Raw genomic sequence first — 21,028 nt, 5'->3', positions numbered from 1 at the left:
TTGGTTGCCCGAACTCCTTCTGGTATGGAAGGGTCTAAGGGTTCTGATGTCAAGGGCCAGGAGGAAAGGGGTGGCAAGAGAAGGAAGTTTGCCCTAGAGAAAATAGACCTCATGAATGGGTTCACTTATATAAACCCGGTAGTCCGCCAAGTGTCACGAAGGACCTCGATAAATCAACATCACAACCAAGATCGTATGATTAAATAAATACACATCACATACACAGAGTTGTATCGAAAATAATATTACAAATAGGTTCACAAATAATAGTACAAGTCTGGATTTCAAAACCGATTAGTGAAAACAACCTAGCTTTCAAATGATTACAATAATATAAGTTCTAAATACATTGCTAGCATAAGTGACATCATCTGATAAAAGCATATAGATGAGAGTTAAATATAGTCACCGAGGCTACCGGCGGTTAGCCACCATTTTCAGCAGGCCGAGAACTTCACCTACAACATGGTTGGATAAACCCTAAGTACTCGAATATACTCAGCTAGACTTATCCGTCATAAACTAGAAATAAAGTGACACCAATGAGTATACAAGGCTTTATAGGTGGAGCTAGCTTGATAATATTTTGCATAAAAAACTTAAGTGCATAACTTGAAATATATAATATCTTTAGCTTTAAGTTATCCCTATTCAATTAAGCATCTCTAAATTAGCACATGTACTAGAGCAAGCACTTGATCAAGCTAAACAAGCATTAGTAACCATATTCGGTGTATTAATTTGAGCAATCATCATAACCACCAAGTTTTAATTAGTGCTTTTACGTTGTCGCTGCTCAGTCAAGTTCTCACTATCCGGGAGAGACGATGATCCAAATCGATTCCTATCCAGCTAGGGAATTTATTCCTAACACAAACCGAGGCACACCCGTGCTAAGGTAGCCTCAGGTCACCTTTGGTACAATTTAGGTACAGTCGCGGGTCCGATCAGCGCCGCACCCTCAGAGATTCTACCAATCTGCCAGGAAGATCAAGACTCGAACCCGCCCTTGGACTCACGCCATTGGCTCTCTGCACATCTTTACTGCCTCCAATGTGCGTACTTCCACTTATCGAGGCCCACCCTGAATTGAACTACTCAGCTTCGCGGTCGTATCATCAGATCTGGCCAACTAAGTGCTAGGCATGCATTCAACATGACATGAGGACGTACAACGAATCGGTCCTTAATCGACACAGACAGAGATAGATAGGCACCCAAGACCTCAATGCCTTGTTGCTTCTCTATCACGATCCCGCCCGGTCTTCTTTATTCATTGGCATATGGTTATTTCCACGCTAGCAAATATATCCAACCATGATTAGTTATCAGCATATACCATGCAGGTGACAAGTAATCACCCAACTTCTACCGACTAAGCATGGCTAAACATATATTCGATCCTGGACCTACATAGGATTCAAGATATATATATCTGGACAAGGAAGATATATGCAGCAAGTGGTTCCAATTAACTCCTAGTACTGAATGCATCAACATAAAAGGACTTAAGTTGATAGTTTGAAAACGTAGGAGGCTTAGAATGCTCTGGGGTTTGCCTGGGATCCAACACTAGGTTAGTATTTGTTAGACGACACTCGCTTGGCAAGCATCTCCCATCTCAGCACTTTCTTAGTCCTTCCGTCTTCTGGATTCACTAAACTCCATCTTCAGGTTTGGCCCCAACATCACGTCCTTCACGTGGTTCATCTAGCGTATCTAGATGAGATGCAAGATGCAAGTGCATGAATATGAAGAATGGTCATATCATATTGATTTAAGCACTAGAGAATAAGTCATTCAACTAAGTAAGCAGGGCTACATAATTTAGAGCATGCCCCAACAACATCAAGAATGGGCAATCAACTTAAGTGCATACACATAATTTGGACAGCAGTACAACAGTCACGTGTTTTAACCATAACTGGAGTTACAATCATTCAATAAAAATGATCTTGGACTTTATGAAAAATCTAATGAAATTATATACAACTTTGTTATTCATTCCAAAATCTAACTCATAGGTTAACATGATCAAATATACCAATATCTTAGGTTTATACCGATAAGGACAAAAAACTAACATTAATTCAAGAAATATATAATTTGAGTTCTAATCATCCAACAAGCATGATCCTTAACTTTATACAAATATTATTAAGTTATCTACAACTTTCTTATTATCATCTTTAGGTGATTCAACAGTTATTTGGCCTTAAACACATAAAGCAACAATTATGTCCAAAACATGGACATAAAAACTCGACCGGGGGGGGGGGGGGGGGTTAAGACTACCTCCGCAGCATTACAAATAAGAAGAATGACCTTCTCACCTGGCCGAGAAAACCCCTGAACCCCTACCCCCACCCTTACATGGTGGCTTTTCGTTGCCCAAGTGAGAATTAGGCCGGTGCCCCCTAGTGTTTTGGTTATAAGGACGAACAAGGGGATTTTTTTAACCTCAGCCTAAAATTCGCTCCCACGGGGAGTCAAAACCAGGACCTGAGGAGTGCCGCTGAGTCACCTAACCGCTTGAGCTAGGCGCCCTTTGGCCAAAACATGGACATAATCAGACATGCAACTTTAGACAGCAATAAGTTGAGTTAAAGCTTTCACAACAAGGTGGTTCTAGACTTTTTTAGAAAGATTAGAAAACCATGCACAACTTTGTTATAAACACCATAGGCTAATTCCAAAGTTAACCAGATCAAACATTATAAAGAAGACATCTCTGTCTAGATTAGGACAGAATCTGTCACTCCACTTCACAAGCTCATAACTAGAGATTTAGACCACCAAAGGGGTGATCTTTAACAATTTTGAAAGTTCATTAAAATCACTACACTTCTTATATTATCTTCAAGACATTATTCAAAGCTTAGCTAAGTCAAACAACACAATAATTCAGATCTATACAGAGAGCATGCAAAACCTGATAGGAAAATTATCATGTCTATGGTCATCAAAATTTAACACAAGCTAGATTATGAAGTTACCTACAACTTTGATATTCACCATATTCATAGAAAACATTATTTGGATCACAAAACTAATTACACAACCAAAACTGTACCTGCAATCTAGACAGCTGAGGCATACCACATTCATCTCTTATTTAGTTGCTACAAACTAACATGTTCTTGACATACATGCTACTCTAAATAGTTTGTGACCATATTCAAACAATCATAGCATATACTAATAGCTATGAGAAGCATCATAGGACAATAACTACATAGATCTATTAGCAAACTTTCATCCTCTATGTATATAATGCAATATATATGCTATTTTTAGTGCCATAAGAGATCAACTATTTTGGGGCTAAGATTTTTATGAGAGTAATATGATGACCAAATATGATTACTGCACAAATTTCACATGCTTAGGTTTTATAATTTAATTACTACAAAAAGAATAAATTGCTATTGTAAGAAATCATGTGAGAGCAAGATAAATCTAAAGATCATAATTTTATATAAACATAGAGCCATATTATATGTTATTATGGTATCACAACATCATACAAAGGTAGTGGAACCATATTTTCTATTTTTACACCTGCATAAAAATTCTAACTTATTTAAAACCATTTATCAAGTAATAAACAAGTTAAATAAATGAATCAATCATACTACATCTAATGAATATGAAATTTTTACCACATCACACATATATCATTAGTAGCCTACCAGAAAAATTTCATAGCAATTGGAGCACTACAACTTTAGATATGAAAATGACAAGCAAACAAGCTAAAATTACCTATTTAACAAGATTAAATCAAAACATGATAAAAATAGTACACAACTAGCATGTTTAATATTTTTATTAGCTATAGAGTATCATCACAAGACTAACACAACTAGAATCACAATTTTTGGACTTCTATAATTCAATATATGCATCTAACCAACTTAAAAGGATTTCTAAACGCACTTTGCAAGAATAAATAAAAACAACAGAAACTTTCTACTAACACATATCATATGATTACTCTACTGTGTATATCTACTCACAAGGATTCGAAAAAGTCCTTATTTTCTATTTTACAATTTCTCTACAATTTATTATGATTTTCCAAATTCTCAGTCAAATTAGTTGCATAAAGGAAAAACGACTTTGCATCAGAAACCCTGAACTTTTCTAAAATTACCCATAGTCTCATAGCACTATTCATGTGAGTCACGAGATCTACATTTCGAGCCCTTGAAAAGCTTCTATTTACGAGCGAGATCCTTCCCTTCTCCTTCCTCATCGCACATAATAGAGGACGGCCTCTGCCGGCCCGACTCCGACCATGAGGAGCATCGCTGAAGGCGAGGGAGGGGCGCTATGGGGCCGCAGGACCAGCGTGTGGCCGTGGGGCTCATGTCCAGACTGAGTATGGCACGTAGAGGCTCGGCCGTGGCACCATGGCGGTAGGAGGCCGACTGCCCGGTGGCTTTAGCTATGGAGCGACAGCGGTGCTGGGAAAGGGGCTAGGGAGGCATGGCATGCAATGGTGAGGGTGATGGGGTTAGCCTCAAGAGCTGAGGAGGACGCGTAGAGGAGTAGTGTGGGAGCTCGGTCGGCTTGGCAATGGTGGCCATGGTGATCGTGCGCGCGAGCAAAGGCGAGGGAGAGCGAGAGCAGTGCCTGGGACAGTGGAGAGGCGAGTGAGGGATGGGGAGGAGTGCGCTCAGGATCTCCCCATCAGCAGTGGCGCTAGCAGAGGAGGTGGGACGCGTGTTGGCCATGGTGGGAGCATGGTCAGCGCATGGAAGACACGTGGGCACGAGGTCGAACAGGTGGCGGGTGTGATTCATACAATTTTGGAGGCCGTGTTAGGGCTGATTACATGCCGAACTAGGCTATGGTCCTTGAAGCAAAGTCGTTCCTCTCCTAATGCTCTTCAACTCCTATTTAGGGTTCCAATCCATTAGAGCTCTCCATTAGCTATGTATTAAGCTCCAAATTGACAGTGTCAACGTATTGACAGCGACAAACAAAAATTCAAATTGATGGTCAAAACAAAGTCAAACGAGTGCCATCTTTTTACATGCTCTTCTCCACCATGTATACTCCAACTTTTATTTTTGTACCAAATCAAGTTTCTTAACAAAATTTGGAGAACACGGAATACCGACATGTCAATGTCAGTTAAGTGACAAAGTAAACTTTTTTTTTGTTTTAGAAACAATTTTTGAAGATCCAAATGAACTCCAAATTTGATGAGACTTAATTTATTGTTTTCACCATGAAAGGTAATTCAACTCATTTTAAGGAATCCAATTGAGCTACCACATGAATTTGGACAATAAAATGTCGCAAAGAAGTTAACTTGCTGCTGTCAATTCAGGGACTTGGAAAAATTTCTGGGAGCCTAAGACAACATCTGATTCAATCTTCATGCCTCTGTTTGACTTGCTTACAAGATGATCTAGCTCTTGGTCCAAAAACAAAGTTTGTTCTACATAACATGGACTATAACTTTTATTTAAGGTCAAACGTCCGAACAAGTACATAACTTATAGTTCTACTTTGGTCAAAACAACATCTTAAATATGCTTAAATCATCCTTTTTGATCCATTGAAGCAATTTCTGGGCATTTGCTCAACATGAACCCTTCATAGCTTTTGTTCATGAGCTCAATTAGAGTTGTTTGAGCAAGGTTGCAAGGTTTGGTCAACATCCCATGTTTCCATTTACTTAATGAAGCAATTTAAGCAAAAATGTAACTTATCATTTCATGTGACTTTTTGGCTCCAAACTTCATAAAACTTTTTCAATAGTCAATGTAGATGGAAATGGATGCGAGGCACATGAAGGGGCACTTTTAACATTACTTAGGCATACCTCTAAAAAGGGGTCGACATAGCATCAAAGGTGTGTTGTCCAAGTTTAAGTTGGGGCTCATTCTCAGGGAGTTGATCTCAACACCTTTGTCACCACTTACAAGTTTAAACTAGAGTTCTTGATTACCACTTAACTTGTCATGTTGGAGCTCAAACCCACTACTTAACTAGGGACAAACACTTGGGGTGTTACACTCTGCCTTTTCATTTAGTAGCACTACTACAGAATGGACTTGTTGTCCCGGGCGGTAACAGCCTTTAGTCTCGGTTACCGCGCCGGGACAACGATTCCGAGACTAAAGGTGGAACCTTCAGTCCTAGGTCATCGAGCCGGGACTAAAGAGGGACCTTTAGTCCCGGTTGGTAACACCAACCGAGACTAAAGGCCCTCCAGCCGAGCAACCTAGCGTACCCTTTAGTCCCGGTTGGTAACACCAACTGGGACTAACGGTTCACCCTTTAGTCCCGGTTGGTAACCCCAACCGGGACTAAAGGTTCCTTTTCTTTTTCATTTTTTTTGTTTAATTTGTTTTCAGTTCAGTTACATGTATTTGTTTAATATATAATATGTTTTTATGTACGTATTCTACGCTGCTAATATAAATACACGCATGCGTATAATTACATCTAATTCTCATCTTGAGCATTATTATATTCGAATAAAGTATGAAACTATATATATTATAGATATATATATGTATATATACAACACTTTCATAATCTTGTTCTCGAAAATAACGATATCAATAAACATTTAATTTACATCATTTATTCCTTAGGATCAAAGTAGAACTCGCCGTTGGGATTTAGCACTTTTTCTAGAAGATATCCTGCTATTGACTCTTGAACTGCTTTCAGATGGTCTTTTTGCATGACCCTTCATTTCAACCATTCAGTCTTGCATTTGAAATAAAAGGAAAAGTATTAATACACATATATGTATATGTATTCATTTAAAAATAAATAAAAATTAATATATACGTACTCTGAGGACATCTTCAGGAGTTCTTCTTATGTGCGCAGTGATAAATTCACAAACGTAGTATCCACACAAGTTATTACCTGGTTCCTGCCGCAAACACCACTGTACGAGAAGAAGATTATTCTCATCATCTCACACGTAAATTGAAGTACGATATAGTAATTAAACACGTGAAGAAGTGTATATAGTATAACTTACTGGTATTTCAACTACATTAAGTGGTGCCTTGCAATCCTTGTGATGTTGCCGAATAAACTCTTTCCAAACCCTGTGCGACCAATAATGTACGATCGTTAATAAATTATGGCAAAGTCTATTCAATAATAGTTGTGCGCGAGAGATCGAAATTACCCCTGGATAATGTCTATCATATCTTGGTATAGTGCCCGTTCTTTTCTCAACGAGTCAAAGATTAGTAACCGACTTGAGTTTAACTCAATGACAATGAGTATCCAGTGAAAACTGCATTGGTTTATACACACACGTACATGCATATAAGTTGTATTGATATTACATAAAATATGTAGACTACATTATTATTAACACTTACTCAAAGTTGTATGGGAAAAGTATTGTTGTCTTGTCGTGCTGCTTCACGAAGAACATCATGATATTCTCCTGTGCTTCAGATACCCATCGCTCCTTGACAATAATACCGGTTTTGAATACGATATAAGGATCAATGAAGCCAACACTGGTGTCTTATATTCTTTGGAGCTCTGACATCTGGAATCTGTATATAAATATAAGTTACATGTGAGGATAATTATATACACATACGCATGGAAGTGAGTTTATTAAATAAAAGTAAAAATCACTTACAAATAAAAGGAGCTAATGATTGATTTGTCCATAGCGTCCATGTGGTATAGTTGATGCAATTCTTCAAAACTAATATGTAAGATGTCATCGCCACGGAAGTAATGATGGTCTCTAAATCTGACAAAGATCCACTGCTCACCTCTGCCACACGCCTACATGTACCACTTGTTGAGCAAGTACATTTGCGTACCCAATTCATTCAGAGCCGCAGGGTTGTACAGACTTTTGCCATATTTATAAGTCTTCCAGGTATCAACTTCCAGGTTTTGGATTGGAGCTTTGCCCATCAATTGATCCGAGGTTAAACCAGTATCTTGAAAAAAAGCATTAAGGGCTTGAACCGACACTTCTCCAGAGTTGTCTGGTCGATAGACTTCTATGTTGGAACCATATTGATTAGCAACAACAAGATTTTGCATTGGTTGCTTCTGTTGTCCTAGCTGTGGGACATCCTTCCCTGATGCTCTTTTCCTTTTCTTATCTACATCATGTGACTTCACGAGGGAGCGGTCATAGTCTGATAGTGGCGAAGGCTTATGAAGTTCAATCATCTTTTTCTTATGAGCATCGACCTTCTGCCTCAGCACCTCTCATGGTAGGTAAAAGTACGGCTTCTCCTTAAGCTTCGCTTGACTCTTCTTTTTGGTATCTATAAAAAAATCTTTCACTTTTTTGTCTTCTTCAGCTGCTATTTGCTCATTAGTCTTTTCAAAAAGTATTTCTTGAGAAATAACTCTTTTTCTCGGGGTCTTCTTTGCCACCGGGACCTTAGACGTCTTTGTAGTGCGTCGCTGTGGAGGGGGTGGGGGCGGTGTTGGAGACCGGCATGGAGGTGATGTGGCCGGTGTTGGTGGAGACCAGCGTGGAGGCGTTGGAGATCGTTGTGGAGGCGATGGGGCCGGTGTAGGAGTTGGGGATCGTTGTGGAGGCGATGGGGCCGGTGTAGGAGTTGGTGATCGCCGTAGGGATGAAGTCGTCTCGCCCCCCACGACGCTGTGATGAGATGGGGAATGAATGATTAGGCTAGGCTGGGGGGAGACCCTGCTACAAAAATAAGTTGTGTGTCAATTATTTTTTAAGCCAATAGAAAATTAATGGAAAATAATATTTTATTCACTTTCATTCGTACCTAGGGTGAGGTAGGGGAAGCGGTGGCGCCCCAGGAATGATGATGAAGCGTTTGCGCCATTGAATAAATGTCTTTTCTGCTTCTCCTAGTGTCTTCTCTCCATCACCGCCTTCAATGTCAAGAGGAACATTGCTGTAACCTTTGAGCACTCTATCGACCGAGACGCTAGCATATCTAGGTTGAATAACTGACCCATGGATTCTTGGTGTCTTCGTTCAGTCTATTGGAGATACAACCTCGACAGCCACCATGATTGATGCATTATTACCATCTGGAATGTGCAGCTCACATGTTGTTAGAGGCTCGGTAATGTCATCAACAGGGAAGTGCAACCCAGCGTCATCTTGAATAACTGGCAGCTCCGTAGAAGCACAACTGCTTTTCATCTGACCAACGGGGCTAATGGTGACTCCCGGCGTTGATTGCGATTGCATTTGACTCATTGCTAGCTACACTTGCCTCTTGATCTCCTCCTGCATTCTTGCCTCAAGAGATTTTTCTCGTTCACGTGATTCAAGCAATGCTTGTCGTGACTCATCAACAAATTGCTCCAATGCACGGATTCGTTCTGCCTCCTCATCCTTCTTTCTTTGGCGGCTTCTGTAGGTATCCTTGTCTACTGGGAATGCGTGTAGCCACGGAACCACCCATAGCCTCTTGTTCGACCACCGTGTTCGGGATTCTCTAGGGCATATGTCAATTCATCCTTCTCTCTGTTGGGCTTGAAAACACCACTATCAGCTTCTTCCCTAGCACGAGCTAGTCTCTGTGTTGCTCTCTCAATTTTTTGGCCGAAAATTAGCTTACCAGTGTCTGGGTCTAGGCTTCCCCCATGAGCGTAGAACCAATTCTTCACGCGTTGAGGCCAGTTCTTCTCTATTGTTTCAGGTATGATTCCCTTGGCAGTAATCTCTGCTTCTAGGTTCTGCCACTTGAGAATAGCACTCTTATAACCACCTGATCCCATGCGATGATGGTATTGCTTCTGTCGGGCATTCTGCTGATTCCTCATCACACGTTCCTCACTATCTTGGGATGTCTTGTATTCTACGAAGGCATCCCAATGGGACTCCAACTTGACAAACGCCTTAGCATTGAAATTCGGCATAGCATTCTTCAAGATAAACTTTTTATACAATGTCTTCTTCCAACTCTGGAACAATGTTGCCATCTTCTTCATTGTCCAATCCCTCACTAGCTCCTTCAAAGCATCATCTGCTTATAATGTGAAATGCTGAGTGATATCTCTCCAAGCTAGGTTCTTGTCACGATCAGATACAAAACTAACATTAGGAGCGGATATCTTCTGCTTCCATTCACGAGCACTAACTGGGATCCTATCCCTTACAACGAACCCACATTGATTGACATATGTCTGAGCATGTGGTCCCAATGGTTTGCCGGTGTCGGGGTCGAATTCTGATATTATGAAACGACCCTCTAATGGCTTTTTTGGCCCTCGGACTTTCCTACTTTTGTCGATGGTTGATGTAGATCCAGAGACCGGCTACATGAGTAGAAACACAACGATTAACAACAAATATACGTACGCATGCATCTATAAGAGATGATAGATAATCGAATATACCTCGCCAGTATTTTCTTGCGCGACAATTTGTTGATCTTCAACCACCGGCATATTCAGGATATCCTCATAATCAGCAAAGTACTGACTCATGTCATCTACATCCACATTGATGCCGGCGTTGATAATATCCGCCATTATGTCATCACTCAAGTTATCATTCGGAGCAGCCATTTGTATCTTCAAGATAACCTATAGATAGAATTACTATGGTACATAACATAAGCACATGTGACAACACATATAGAATTACTAAATCCAATTAAATATAATAACACATAATATTTCATCAACATGGAAATAAGTACATGTATATATATACACATAGAATGATACAATATATTTTCTCTCTCTCAACATATAGAAATAAGTGCATATGTCTATATCTCTAGATATGCATGTGATACACATAGAATATATGTCTCTCTAGATATAATTTTTTCTCTCTCAACACATGAAAATAAATACATGTATATATACATATAGAAATAATTAAGTACATATGTATACATATATATAGAATCTCTCTCTAGATATAATATATATAGAGAGATAGAATATATAATTACTAAATCCAATTAAATAAATCTAACATGAAATTAGATAAACTAGTAAGATAATACATTTTAATCTAACATATATCAAAAACTATAATAAAAAACTATCTAAAAAAACTATCTAAATAAAATACTAATTAAATTTTAATACATTTAAATCTAATATATCAAAAACTATCTAAAAAATAACTAAAAAACTAACAATAAACTACTAATTAAAATTGAATACATTTTAATCTAACGTACAGCCGAGACTTTGTAAAAAAAATCTAAAAAACTTGGCCGATCGAGAGCATAGATCAAGATCGCGAGTTCGACGGAGGCCGTACAGCGTGGACGCGCAGGAAGCATCGGCGACGGAGGGTGGGGTCGGGTGCGGCGGCAGAGACGGGATGCGGCGATGCGGGCCCGGAGAATGGCGCGGCCGGGCGGGGGTATACGACGACGGCGGCGCGGCAGAGGCGAGCTCGACGACGGCGGATGGCGCAGCCAGGCGGGGCTGAGCGACGGAGGTGAGATCGAAGATGAACAGAACAGACGTTCGATATATATAGCCCGCGACCCTTTAGTCCCGGCTGGTAACACCAGCCGGGACTAAAGGACATTTAGTCCCGGCTGGTAATATCAACCGGGACTAAAGGTCCAATCCTTTAGTCCCGGTTGGTCTTACCAGCCGGGACTAAATGGCCTTTAGTCCTGGCTCGTGTTACCAGCCGGGACTAAAGGTATTTTTTTTGGCGGGCACTGAAATTGCCGCCCACCCTTTAGTCCCAGTTCTTGGTCTGGGCCGAGACTGAAGCCCTGAAAAATTTGCCAACCCGCCAGCGTAATTGGAAAGGCCTGGAATTTTGTTTTTGTTTAATACTAAGTTAATCAATTAATTCCATAGCAACTTCAATACTTTGCAATATTTATTTTAAAAAATACTATTGATTAACTAATTATTTATTGTAAATAGGAAAATTTTGTAACCTAAAGTTTTTAATTTCTTTTATGAATATAGAATATAAATGTTACTAATACTAAGTATTTTGTTAATGCAAAAATATATTTCTAACTTAAAATTAATAAAACTAATATTATTCGATAGGAAATTTATTATCACATTATTGTAACGTCAATGTTTCAATTTTTTCTTGATTTTTGACCAAAATTGACAGGATTTTTTTGTTGAACCTATAAAAATAAAGAAAATGTAGTATTTTTTGTTCTACAACTTTCTCAAATAAAAAAATGGCCTATATAAGGATTATATATATTGATGAGCTTAACAAGCTCGGTATTCAAAACTTTTCAATTTGAGACAATCTAGGGTCCCGAAAACTAGTTTGTAGGCGTCGAAATTTAAAAATCATAAATTTAAACCATCCAAACTTTCTCAAATGGAAAGTTGACCAAAACAACAATTGTAGATCTTTTTGAGTTTAACAAACTTAGTATTCAAAACTTTTCAATTTGAAGTCATTTAGAGTTCATAATACTAAAGTCAAAGTGTTATTTTTTTATTTGATCAAATTTGACTTGGTCAAACTTGCTCAAATGAGACACTAAATGACCTCAGATGAAAAAACTTTAAATACCAAGTTTGATCATCTCAGCAAGATCTACAATTGTTACATAACTCATTTTCCCATTTGAGAAATTTTTATCAAACACTAGTCACAACTTCTTAAATCTCATATATACTTTCTAAAACTATGTCACACACTTGTAAAATTTGAACTACATTTTATTCAAGCTTTCTCAAATGAAAAAATGGCCTATATAAGGATTGTATATATTGATGAGCTTAACAAACTCGGTATTCAAAACTTTTCAATTTGAGACAATCTAGGGTCCCGAAAACTAGTTTGTAGGCGTCAAAATTTAAAAATCACAAATTTGAACCGTCCAAACTTTCTCAAATGGAAAGTTGACCAAAACAACAATTGTAGATCTTTTTGAGTTTAACAAACTTGGTATTCAAAACTTTTCAATTTGAAGTCATTTAGAGTTCATAATACTAGAGTCAAAGTGTTATTTTTTTATTTGACCAAATTTGACTTGGTCAAACTTGCTCAAATGAGACACTAAATGACCTCAGATGAAAAAACTCTGAATACCAAGTTTGATCATCTCAGCAAGATCTACAATTGTGAAGTCATAACATATTATATAATATCCGTCTCTAAAACATAATATATTAAACATGCATCGTTGTATCATGCGGGCATAACAATGAATTTCTTCTTGACGTATGACCCTTGGTTATGATCTTGTCGTAACCATGGAGTGTCTTCATCATTTAACATGATGCTTGGATCTTTCTTCACTATGAAGGGTGGAATTCGGACATTTCTTTCGTAATCTTCTGACATGTCTGACTTGTCTTCAATTCCCATTATATTTATTTTCCTAGAAAGAATTATGTGGTGCTTTGGCTCATTGATCATTGAGTTGATGTCTTCGTTTTTTCCTCTCTTTGATTTTGTAGACATGTCTTTCACATAGAACACCTGACTCACATCGGCAGCAAGGACGAATGGTTCCTCTTTGTACCCAATATTATTGAGGTCCACTGTTGTCATTCCATACTCTTTGTCGACTGTTACCCCTCCTCCGGTCAGCTTCACCCATTGGCACCAAAACAAAGGGACTTTAAAATTAGGTGCATAGTCTAGTTCTCATATCTCTTCTATGCGGCCATAATATGTTTGTATATTCCTATTTGGATCTATTCCATCTATGCGAACACCACTATTTTGATTGGTGCTCCTTTTATCTTGGGCAACTGTGTAAAATGTATTCCCATTTATCTCGTACCCTTGGTACATGAGGATATGCCACGATGGCTGCCTAGCCAACAAATATAGTTGCTCATTAATATTGTCATCGCCTTGACATTCTTTTCGCAACCAACCACTGAAACTTTCCATGTGCTGACGCCTAATCCAAGCTTCAGTCTTCCCTGGAAATTTGGATCGTAAGAACTCCTTATGTATCTTGATGTACGGATGCACCAATGACGAGTTCTGAAGAACTGTGTAGTGTGCTTTATTGAAATAATCGTCTTCCATGCCGATATATGTTTTCTTCCCTAAAGTTCCTTTACCACTGAGTTGCCCCTCGTGTCGTGATTCGGGAACGCCAATCGGGGCAAGGTCAGGAATAAAGTCAACACAGAACTCAATGACCTCCTCTGTTCCATAGCCCTGGGCGATGCTTCCTTCAGGCTTAGAACGGACTTTCACATATTTCTTCAAGACTCCCATAAACCTCTCGAAGGGGAACATGTTATGTAAGAACACAGGTCCAAGAATACTAATCTCCTTCACCAAATGAACTAGGATGTGTGTCATGATATTAAAGAAGGATGGAGGGAACACCAACTCAAAGCTGACAAGACATTGAACCACATCATTCTGTAGAGTAGCTAGTTCCACTGGATTGATTGCCTTCTGAGAAATTGCATTAAGGAATGCACATAGCTTCACGGTGGCTAGACGTACATGTGGAGGTAGAATTCCTCTTAAAGCAACTGGAAGCAATTGCGTCATAAGAACGTGGCAGTCATGGGACTTTAAGTTTAGGAATTTCTTATCTGGCACATTTATTATACCCTTTATATTGGAGGAGAATCCCGATGGGACCTTGATGCTGCTTAGACATTCGAACATGCTGTCCCTCTCTTCTTTGCTAAGCGTGTAGCTAACAGGACTTAAGTAATGACGTCCATCATCTGTCTTCTCTGGATGAAGGTTATCTCGTTCTTTCATGCCCTGCAAGTCCTGGCATGCTTCAAGTGAATCCTTTGGCTTCCCATACACACCCATGAATCCTAATAGGTTCACACAAAGATTCTTTGTTAGGTGCATCACGTCGATTGCGTTGCGGACCTCTAGGACTTGCCAATAGGGTAGCTCCCAAAAGATAGACTTCTTCTTCCACATGGGTGCGTGTCCCTTAGCATCTTTGGGAACAGATTTACTGCCTTGTCCCTTTCCAAATAGTACTTTCACATCCTTGACCATTACGAGTATATCTTCCCCAATTCGGTTATGAGGCTTCTTCCGATGGTCTGGCTTACCTTTAAAATGCTTCCCTTTCTTTCTTACTTGGTGATTCAACGGAAGGAATTGACGATGGCCAAGGTACACGACCTTTCGACATCTTTTCAAATATATACTGTCAAGGTCATCAAAACAATGTGTGCATGCATTATATCCTTTGTTTGTCTGACCTGAAAGATTACTTAAAGTAGGCCAATCATTGATTGTTACGAACAACATTGCTCGTAGGTCAAAGTGTTCTTGTTTGTACTCATCCTAGACACGTACACCTGGTTTGTTCCATAAAACTAGAAGTTCTTCAACTAATGGCTTCAGATAGACATCAATATCGTTGCTAGGTTGCCTCGGACCTTGGATGAGGATCGGCATCATAATGAACTTCCGCTTCATGCATAACCATGGAGGAAGGTTGTAGATACATAGAGTAACTGGCCAAGTGCTATGACTAGTGCTCTGCTCTCCAAAAGGATTCATACCATCTGTACTTAAGGCGAACCTTAAGTTTCTAGCCTCATTTGCAAACTCTGGAAATTCCCTGTCTATCGCTCTCCACTAGGACCCATCAGCTGGGTGTCTCAGCATATTGTCTACCTTACGGTCTTCTTTATACCACCGCAACAACTTTGCATGGTCTTTATTTCTGAACAAACGTTTTAAGCGTGGTATTATAGGAGCATACCACATAACCTTGGCAGGGATTTTCTTTCTAGGACGTTGTTCACCCTCGACGTCACCAGGATCATCGCGCCTGATCTTAGACCACGATGCTTTACATACTGGGCATTCATCCAAATTCTCGTATTCATTGCCATGGTAGAGGATGCAGTCATTAGGACATGCATGTATCTTTTGGATTTTTAATCCCAATGGGCAGACAACCTTTTTTGCTTCGTACGTAGTGGTGGGCAATTCATTTAGCTTCGGAAGCATCTTCTTTATGAGGTTCAATAAATTCCCAAATGCCTTGTCGGATATACCATTCTTTGCCTTCCACTGTAGCAATTCCAGTGTTGTACCCAGCTTTTTTGCCCCTCTTCGGCCGTCGGATATAGCAACTTCCTATGATCCTCAAGCATGCGCTCGAACTTAACTTTCTCTTTTTCACTTTCCCATTCTTGTTGTGCATCACGAATGGCATCGCTAAGAGCATCACTGAGATCATCTTCTATCGCTATCTCTTCTTCATCTCCCCCCATTGTAGTATCATCAAAGGCACCATACTGAGCAATAATGTCATCAATGTCTAAATCTTCTCCTTCACCTTCTTCCATCATGACCCCGCTTTCTCCATGCTTAGTCCAACATATATAGTTTGACATGAAACCTGACTTAAGCAAATGTGAATGAAGACTCATTGAGCTTGAATATTCCTTTAAATTCTTACATAGGGCACATGGACAGCACATGAAACCATCCCGCTTATTTGCCTCGGCCACACCTAAGAAATAGTGCAAGCCCTCAATAAAGTCTTGGGAGCGGCGATCGGCATTGTACATCCAATGGCGTGACATAACCTGTATTACATGACAAATTATAAAACCTTGAACATAATTTAGTATTTTATTACACAACATAAATGACACACACACGGTTGATTAATTAACTAAGTCTGGCTATAACGTAAGCAATCCCAACTATCACTAAACAAACTAAAACTATAATGCACTTCAGTAACATAATTATTTCGTGATCGTACGCAACTAAAACAGACAAATCATTCTTCTGTTGAATATCAATAAGCTTCTCCTACTGGCTCACTGCCTCATCAGCAGCAGCCGCTACCTCAAGCGCACCCAAATTCTGCACGTATATAGCATAATCTTCCTCCCAGTACCAATCATCGCATCCATTGCCCTCCCACTGTAATTAAAGCCAAAAAATATTTAGTCAAAAATATTCAAGAAAAGCAGGTCAATTAGCTATAAAGATAAAATGCGTAAGAAACTCACATCGCGATCCGGGCACTTGTAGAAAACACGACCCTTGTTGGGTCCCTGTCTCTTGACTCGGTACTCCATCACAATCTTCTGCTTACACTTGCCGCAGATAATGAGAGGGAGTTCTGGCCTCAGTCGTTTCGTAACTGAACAAGAGGCCGATGATCTGGTACCAGTTGTCATCTACTTTCTATACTTATTTTTGCAAACTAGTGTAAATTTCATATTTTCTAAAATGATATATTTAAACAAAACTAGTACGGATTTTATATGTTTCAATAAATAACCATCCGTACTAGTTGACCTTGCTTACGTGATCATCTCGGCCAGCATTTCTCCACCGGACGACACCGTACTTGGTCAAGGAAGAGCTCTGATTCTACGAGAAAGGGAACACAGTCTTCCACGACCGTTGCCGCTCTCCCTCGTAGCATCAAAGTTCCTCCTTGACATCCGTTACCGCTCGGCAGAGAACATGTTGGCCGAGCTGAACATGGTCCGCAAGTTCAACTAGTACGAATTTTCTATAATTTTCTAACTATTTACTAAGTTTTTCATTTCATGGAAAATTTAATTCTAAAAAAAGGCATGATTTCTAAGTAGTTCATTTCATGGAAAAAATAATTCTAAGTGACCTGCTCAATATCGACGAGCTCGCGGACGTTTAGGTTGCCGAGGATAGTAACATTTGTAGATGACATTTGTAGGTCTGAAGTTATCAAATATCCATCAAATTATAGCTCAAAAACATGTTTCAATAAATAACCATCCGTACTAGTTGACCTTGCTTACGTGATCAACTCGGCGAGCATTTCTCTACCGGATGGCACCGTACTAGGCCAAGGAAGAGCTCCGATTCTACGAGAAAGAGAACACGGTCTTCCACGACCGTTGCCGCTCTCCCTCGTAGAATCAAAGCTCCTCCTTGACGTCCGTTACCGCTCGGCAGAGAACATGCTCGCCGACTTGAACACGGTCCGCAAGTTCAACTAGTACGGATTTTCTACAATTTTCTAAGTTTACATATAAAATCATAATAAAGTCCAACATATAAAGTTACACATGCATCTATATCGCAAAATGAGATAAGCTACTGATAAAACATAAGAGGATTAAGTTTGTTACCTCCAAAATCGAAGAGCAACACCAATGGAGGGGGAGAGAGCAAGAACAACAGCAAGCTGAAAAATAGAGGCAGTGAGTTTGAATGGAATGGCTTGGGCTCGGGGAGGAAGAAATGAGCTGAATTATAGGCCAGGATTATTAGTCCCGGTTAGGGGTCCAAATCAGGACTAAAGATTAATCTTTATTCCTGGGGCATCACCCAAACCAAGACTAAAAGCTTTAGTCCCGGCTGGTATTACTAGCCGGGACTAAAGGCCCCTGCCCCGCGGACGACCGTTGGGCAGGAACCTTTAGTCCCGAGGGCAAAAAATGCCGAGGCTAATGCCAAATTGGGACATCGTTCTAAAGTCTGTTCTCTAGTAGTGTAGATAGCAAAAATACAATCTAAAATGTTACACGGATTTGTACTAGACGTACATCAGCCGTTGGGCTTGGATTGAACTTTGAATTTTCCTCCTTAGATTATATACTTGGACCCATCCCAAACACAGAATCCCATGCACTACCAACCACATATATTTAGGGCCCGTTTGGTACCGCTCCTCGCATAGCTTTTGAAGTCATTTTATAGCTCCACCAACCAAAAGGTTTTAAGCGAGTGGCTCCCATGGAGGATTTTTGGTTTATGTGCTCTCATATGCCGCTGCGCTCCACTAGAGCCAAAAAATCGAGCTTCCACCAGCTCTTGTGTCAGACCCAGCACTCACGGTATCTCTTTGCCCCTAAAGTTCATAACAAATTACATCATCTGCCATCGTCTCCCCAACCAACCTTATCTGCTCGTTCATAGGCTGAAGCCACATGGTGTGGAGAGAAGAAGCTCTGTCCTCCCTCCATAGATGCACGATAGCCCGAGAGGCAAGATGGCGAGGGGGTTCTGGAGATTGATAGATCTGGCGGCGCTGAAGATGGATCCATGGGTGTCGTGGGCTTGGAAGGAGCGACAGTGGGAGGCTTCCACGCCCTCCTCGTGTGAGCTACAGGCGACACCGTGGGCACCGGCCCCATCGGCTGGCTGCCAAGCATGGCTCGGGGCGGCGGCCCTTGTCCAGGCGTGGCCCCAGGAGGTGGCACATGGCTGGGGGCGGCACATGGCCGAGACCGCCCACAGTTGGCGGCACATCGGTGGGTGCGGGCCCATGGCCGGGAGCACCCTCAGTTGGCGGCGCCTAGGCGAGCACGGGCGCAGGAGGTGGCCTGTGGCCGGGCGCATCCATAGGAGGCGGTGTGTGGCCTGGCGCGCCTGCAGGCAGTGGCATGGCCCCAAGCGGTGGTGAACAAGCCAACCTACGCCCTTCGTGTGCAGGTGCATCAACCGATGTTCATGGCAGTGGGAGCTGGGATTGGCTGGATTTTTATGCATCAGGTGCCGTAGCTTTTGGGCCGGATTGGAGAACAACTTAAGATCCTGGGGGTGTTCATGGGGAGATTGGCGGCTCATCATCTACTCAGGGTCGTGGTGCCTCTGTTCGGCGATGAGGTGCTAGAAGTAGCCATGCACAGAGGCCACCAATTCCCGCTACCCCTACATCTGGCACCGTTGATCTCCCTGATTCAAGGTATACACCTGCATCATGTAGTAGTAGTCGTTTTCCTTTTGTAGAGATCATTTATGCATGTTTAGTAGTAGTCATATTCTGGAACTTTGAGATTTGCTTGATGAAAATATTTGCATAGTCGTAATATGTAGCTTGCCACCATCTTATGAACATGAATTTGCACACAATAGCGAGGCCGTTTGGGATGATGAGAATACTTGTATATTGTATGACATTTTTGTCGATGAAGTTCAGAAAGGGAACCATGCGAAAACTCATTTGAGTAAGATTGGCTATAAAAATGTAATTCAAAGGTTCAAAGAATGGACTAGGGTTGAGTATAGTAGAAGGCAATTCAAGAATAAATGGGATAAATTGAAAGGTGAATATGTTGTTTAGAAGAAGCTTACCAACAAGCAGATAGGCATTGGATGGGATGCAGGGAGAAAGAATATTGACATGCCAGAGAGTTGGTGGAAGCAGACATCAAAAGTAAGCATCATCACTAGGGTTGCAATTTTTTGTTTTTGGAATTCACCCAATAATTATTTTCTTTTTGGAATTCAAGAAATTAAGGGATGCATGCGGTTCAGGCACAGAGGCCTCCAGAATGAAGACAAGTTGGAAATTATGTTTGGAGATCTTTGTAACACTGGTGATGATGCATGGTGTGCCTCTAGTGGTGTACCACCTTCCCAAGTGAGCCCATCATGTGACAATTCACCCATCAATGTTGATGAAGAAGGTGAAGACAACATCGATGATGACATTGAACCAGAGGCGGTGACACTAACTAGTGCACTAGGAAAGAGAAGCGGAGGGACAGTTACCAACAAAGGAAAGAAACCTAAGACAAGTACAGGTAATTGGTTCCAAGAACAGATGGGTAAAATTGTTGAGATGAATGAGAGGACAACTGTTTCTTGTGAGTCTATTGCAAGGAGGGAGGAACAACCTGGATGTTCCATACATGATGTCATGGCCTTAGTTGTGGAGTTTGGTGCTGCTCTAAGAACAGATGAGCATTTCATTGCTACCATACTTTTTACCAAGAAGGCAGAGAGAGAGATGTTCATGACTTTGTGGACTCACGAGGATAGGTTTGATTGGTTGAGGAGGAAACATGAGTGGATGACTAGAAATGATGTACCCAAGTAGAGCATAGCGTTCCATTTATGTTGCATGACCATGTATCCTTCTATTTAGATTTTATACTAAATTGTGATGTTTTATTTGTTTCGTACAATTGTAATGATTTGAGTAATAAGACCATGTTTTATTTGTGCATGTTTCGGCTTATATTCATTAGTGTCCTTTTTTATTTGTGTGTACATATCTAGTTCTTCTGGTTCTGACATGGATGACAGTGGTTCTGATGATTATGAGTGGATTTCAAAAGCTATGGTATTGTTGCGTTCCAATCAAAATAATCTATTTGCTAGCGCCCTTGTTGCTCATTTGGTGGG

The 21,028-nt window shown here is 40.5% G+C and overlaps 1 protein-coding gene across 1 annotated transcript; it reads left to right on the top strand.

Moving 5' to 3' along the window:
• Window positions 1–20,144: 20,144 nt before the first annotated feature.
• On the top strand, window positions 20,145–20,720 carry LOC136460175 (zinc finger CCCH domain-containing protein 43-like). Its single transcript, XM_066459985.1, has one exon. It carries the CDS (start codon window positions 20,145–20,147, stop codon window positions 20,718–20,720), a length of 576 nt encoding a protein of 191 aa, XP_066316082.1.
• The last annotated feature ends 308 nt before the right edge of the window (window positions 20,721–21,028 follow it).

This window comes from Miscanthus floridulus, chromosome 6, assembly GCF_019320115.1.
Source record: "Miscanthus floridulus cultivar M001 chromosome 6, ASM1932011v1, whole genome shotgun sequence".
NCBI classification, from domain to species: Eukaryota; Viridiplantae; Streptophyta; class Magnoliopsida; order Poales; family Poaceae; genus Miscanthus; species Miscanthus floridulus.
This window is presented reverse-complemented; position numbering and strand designations above follow the sequence as displayed.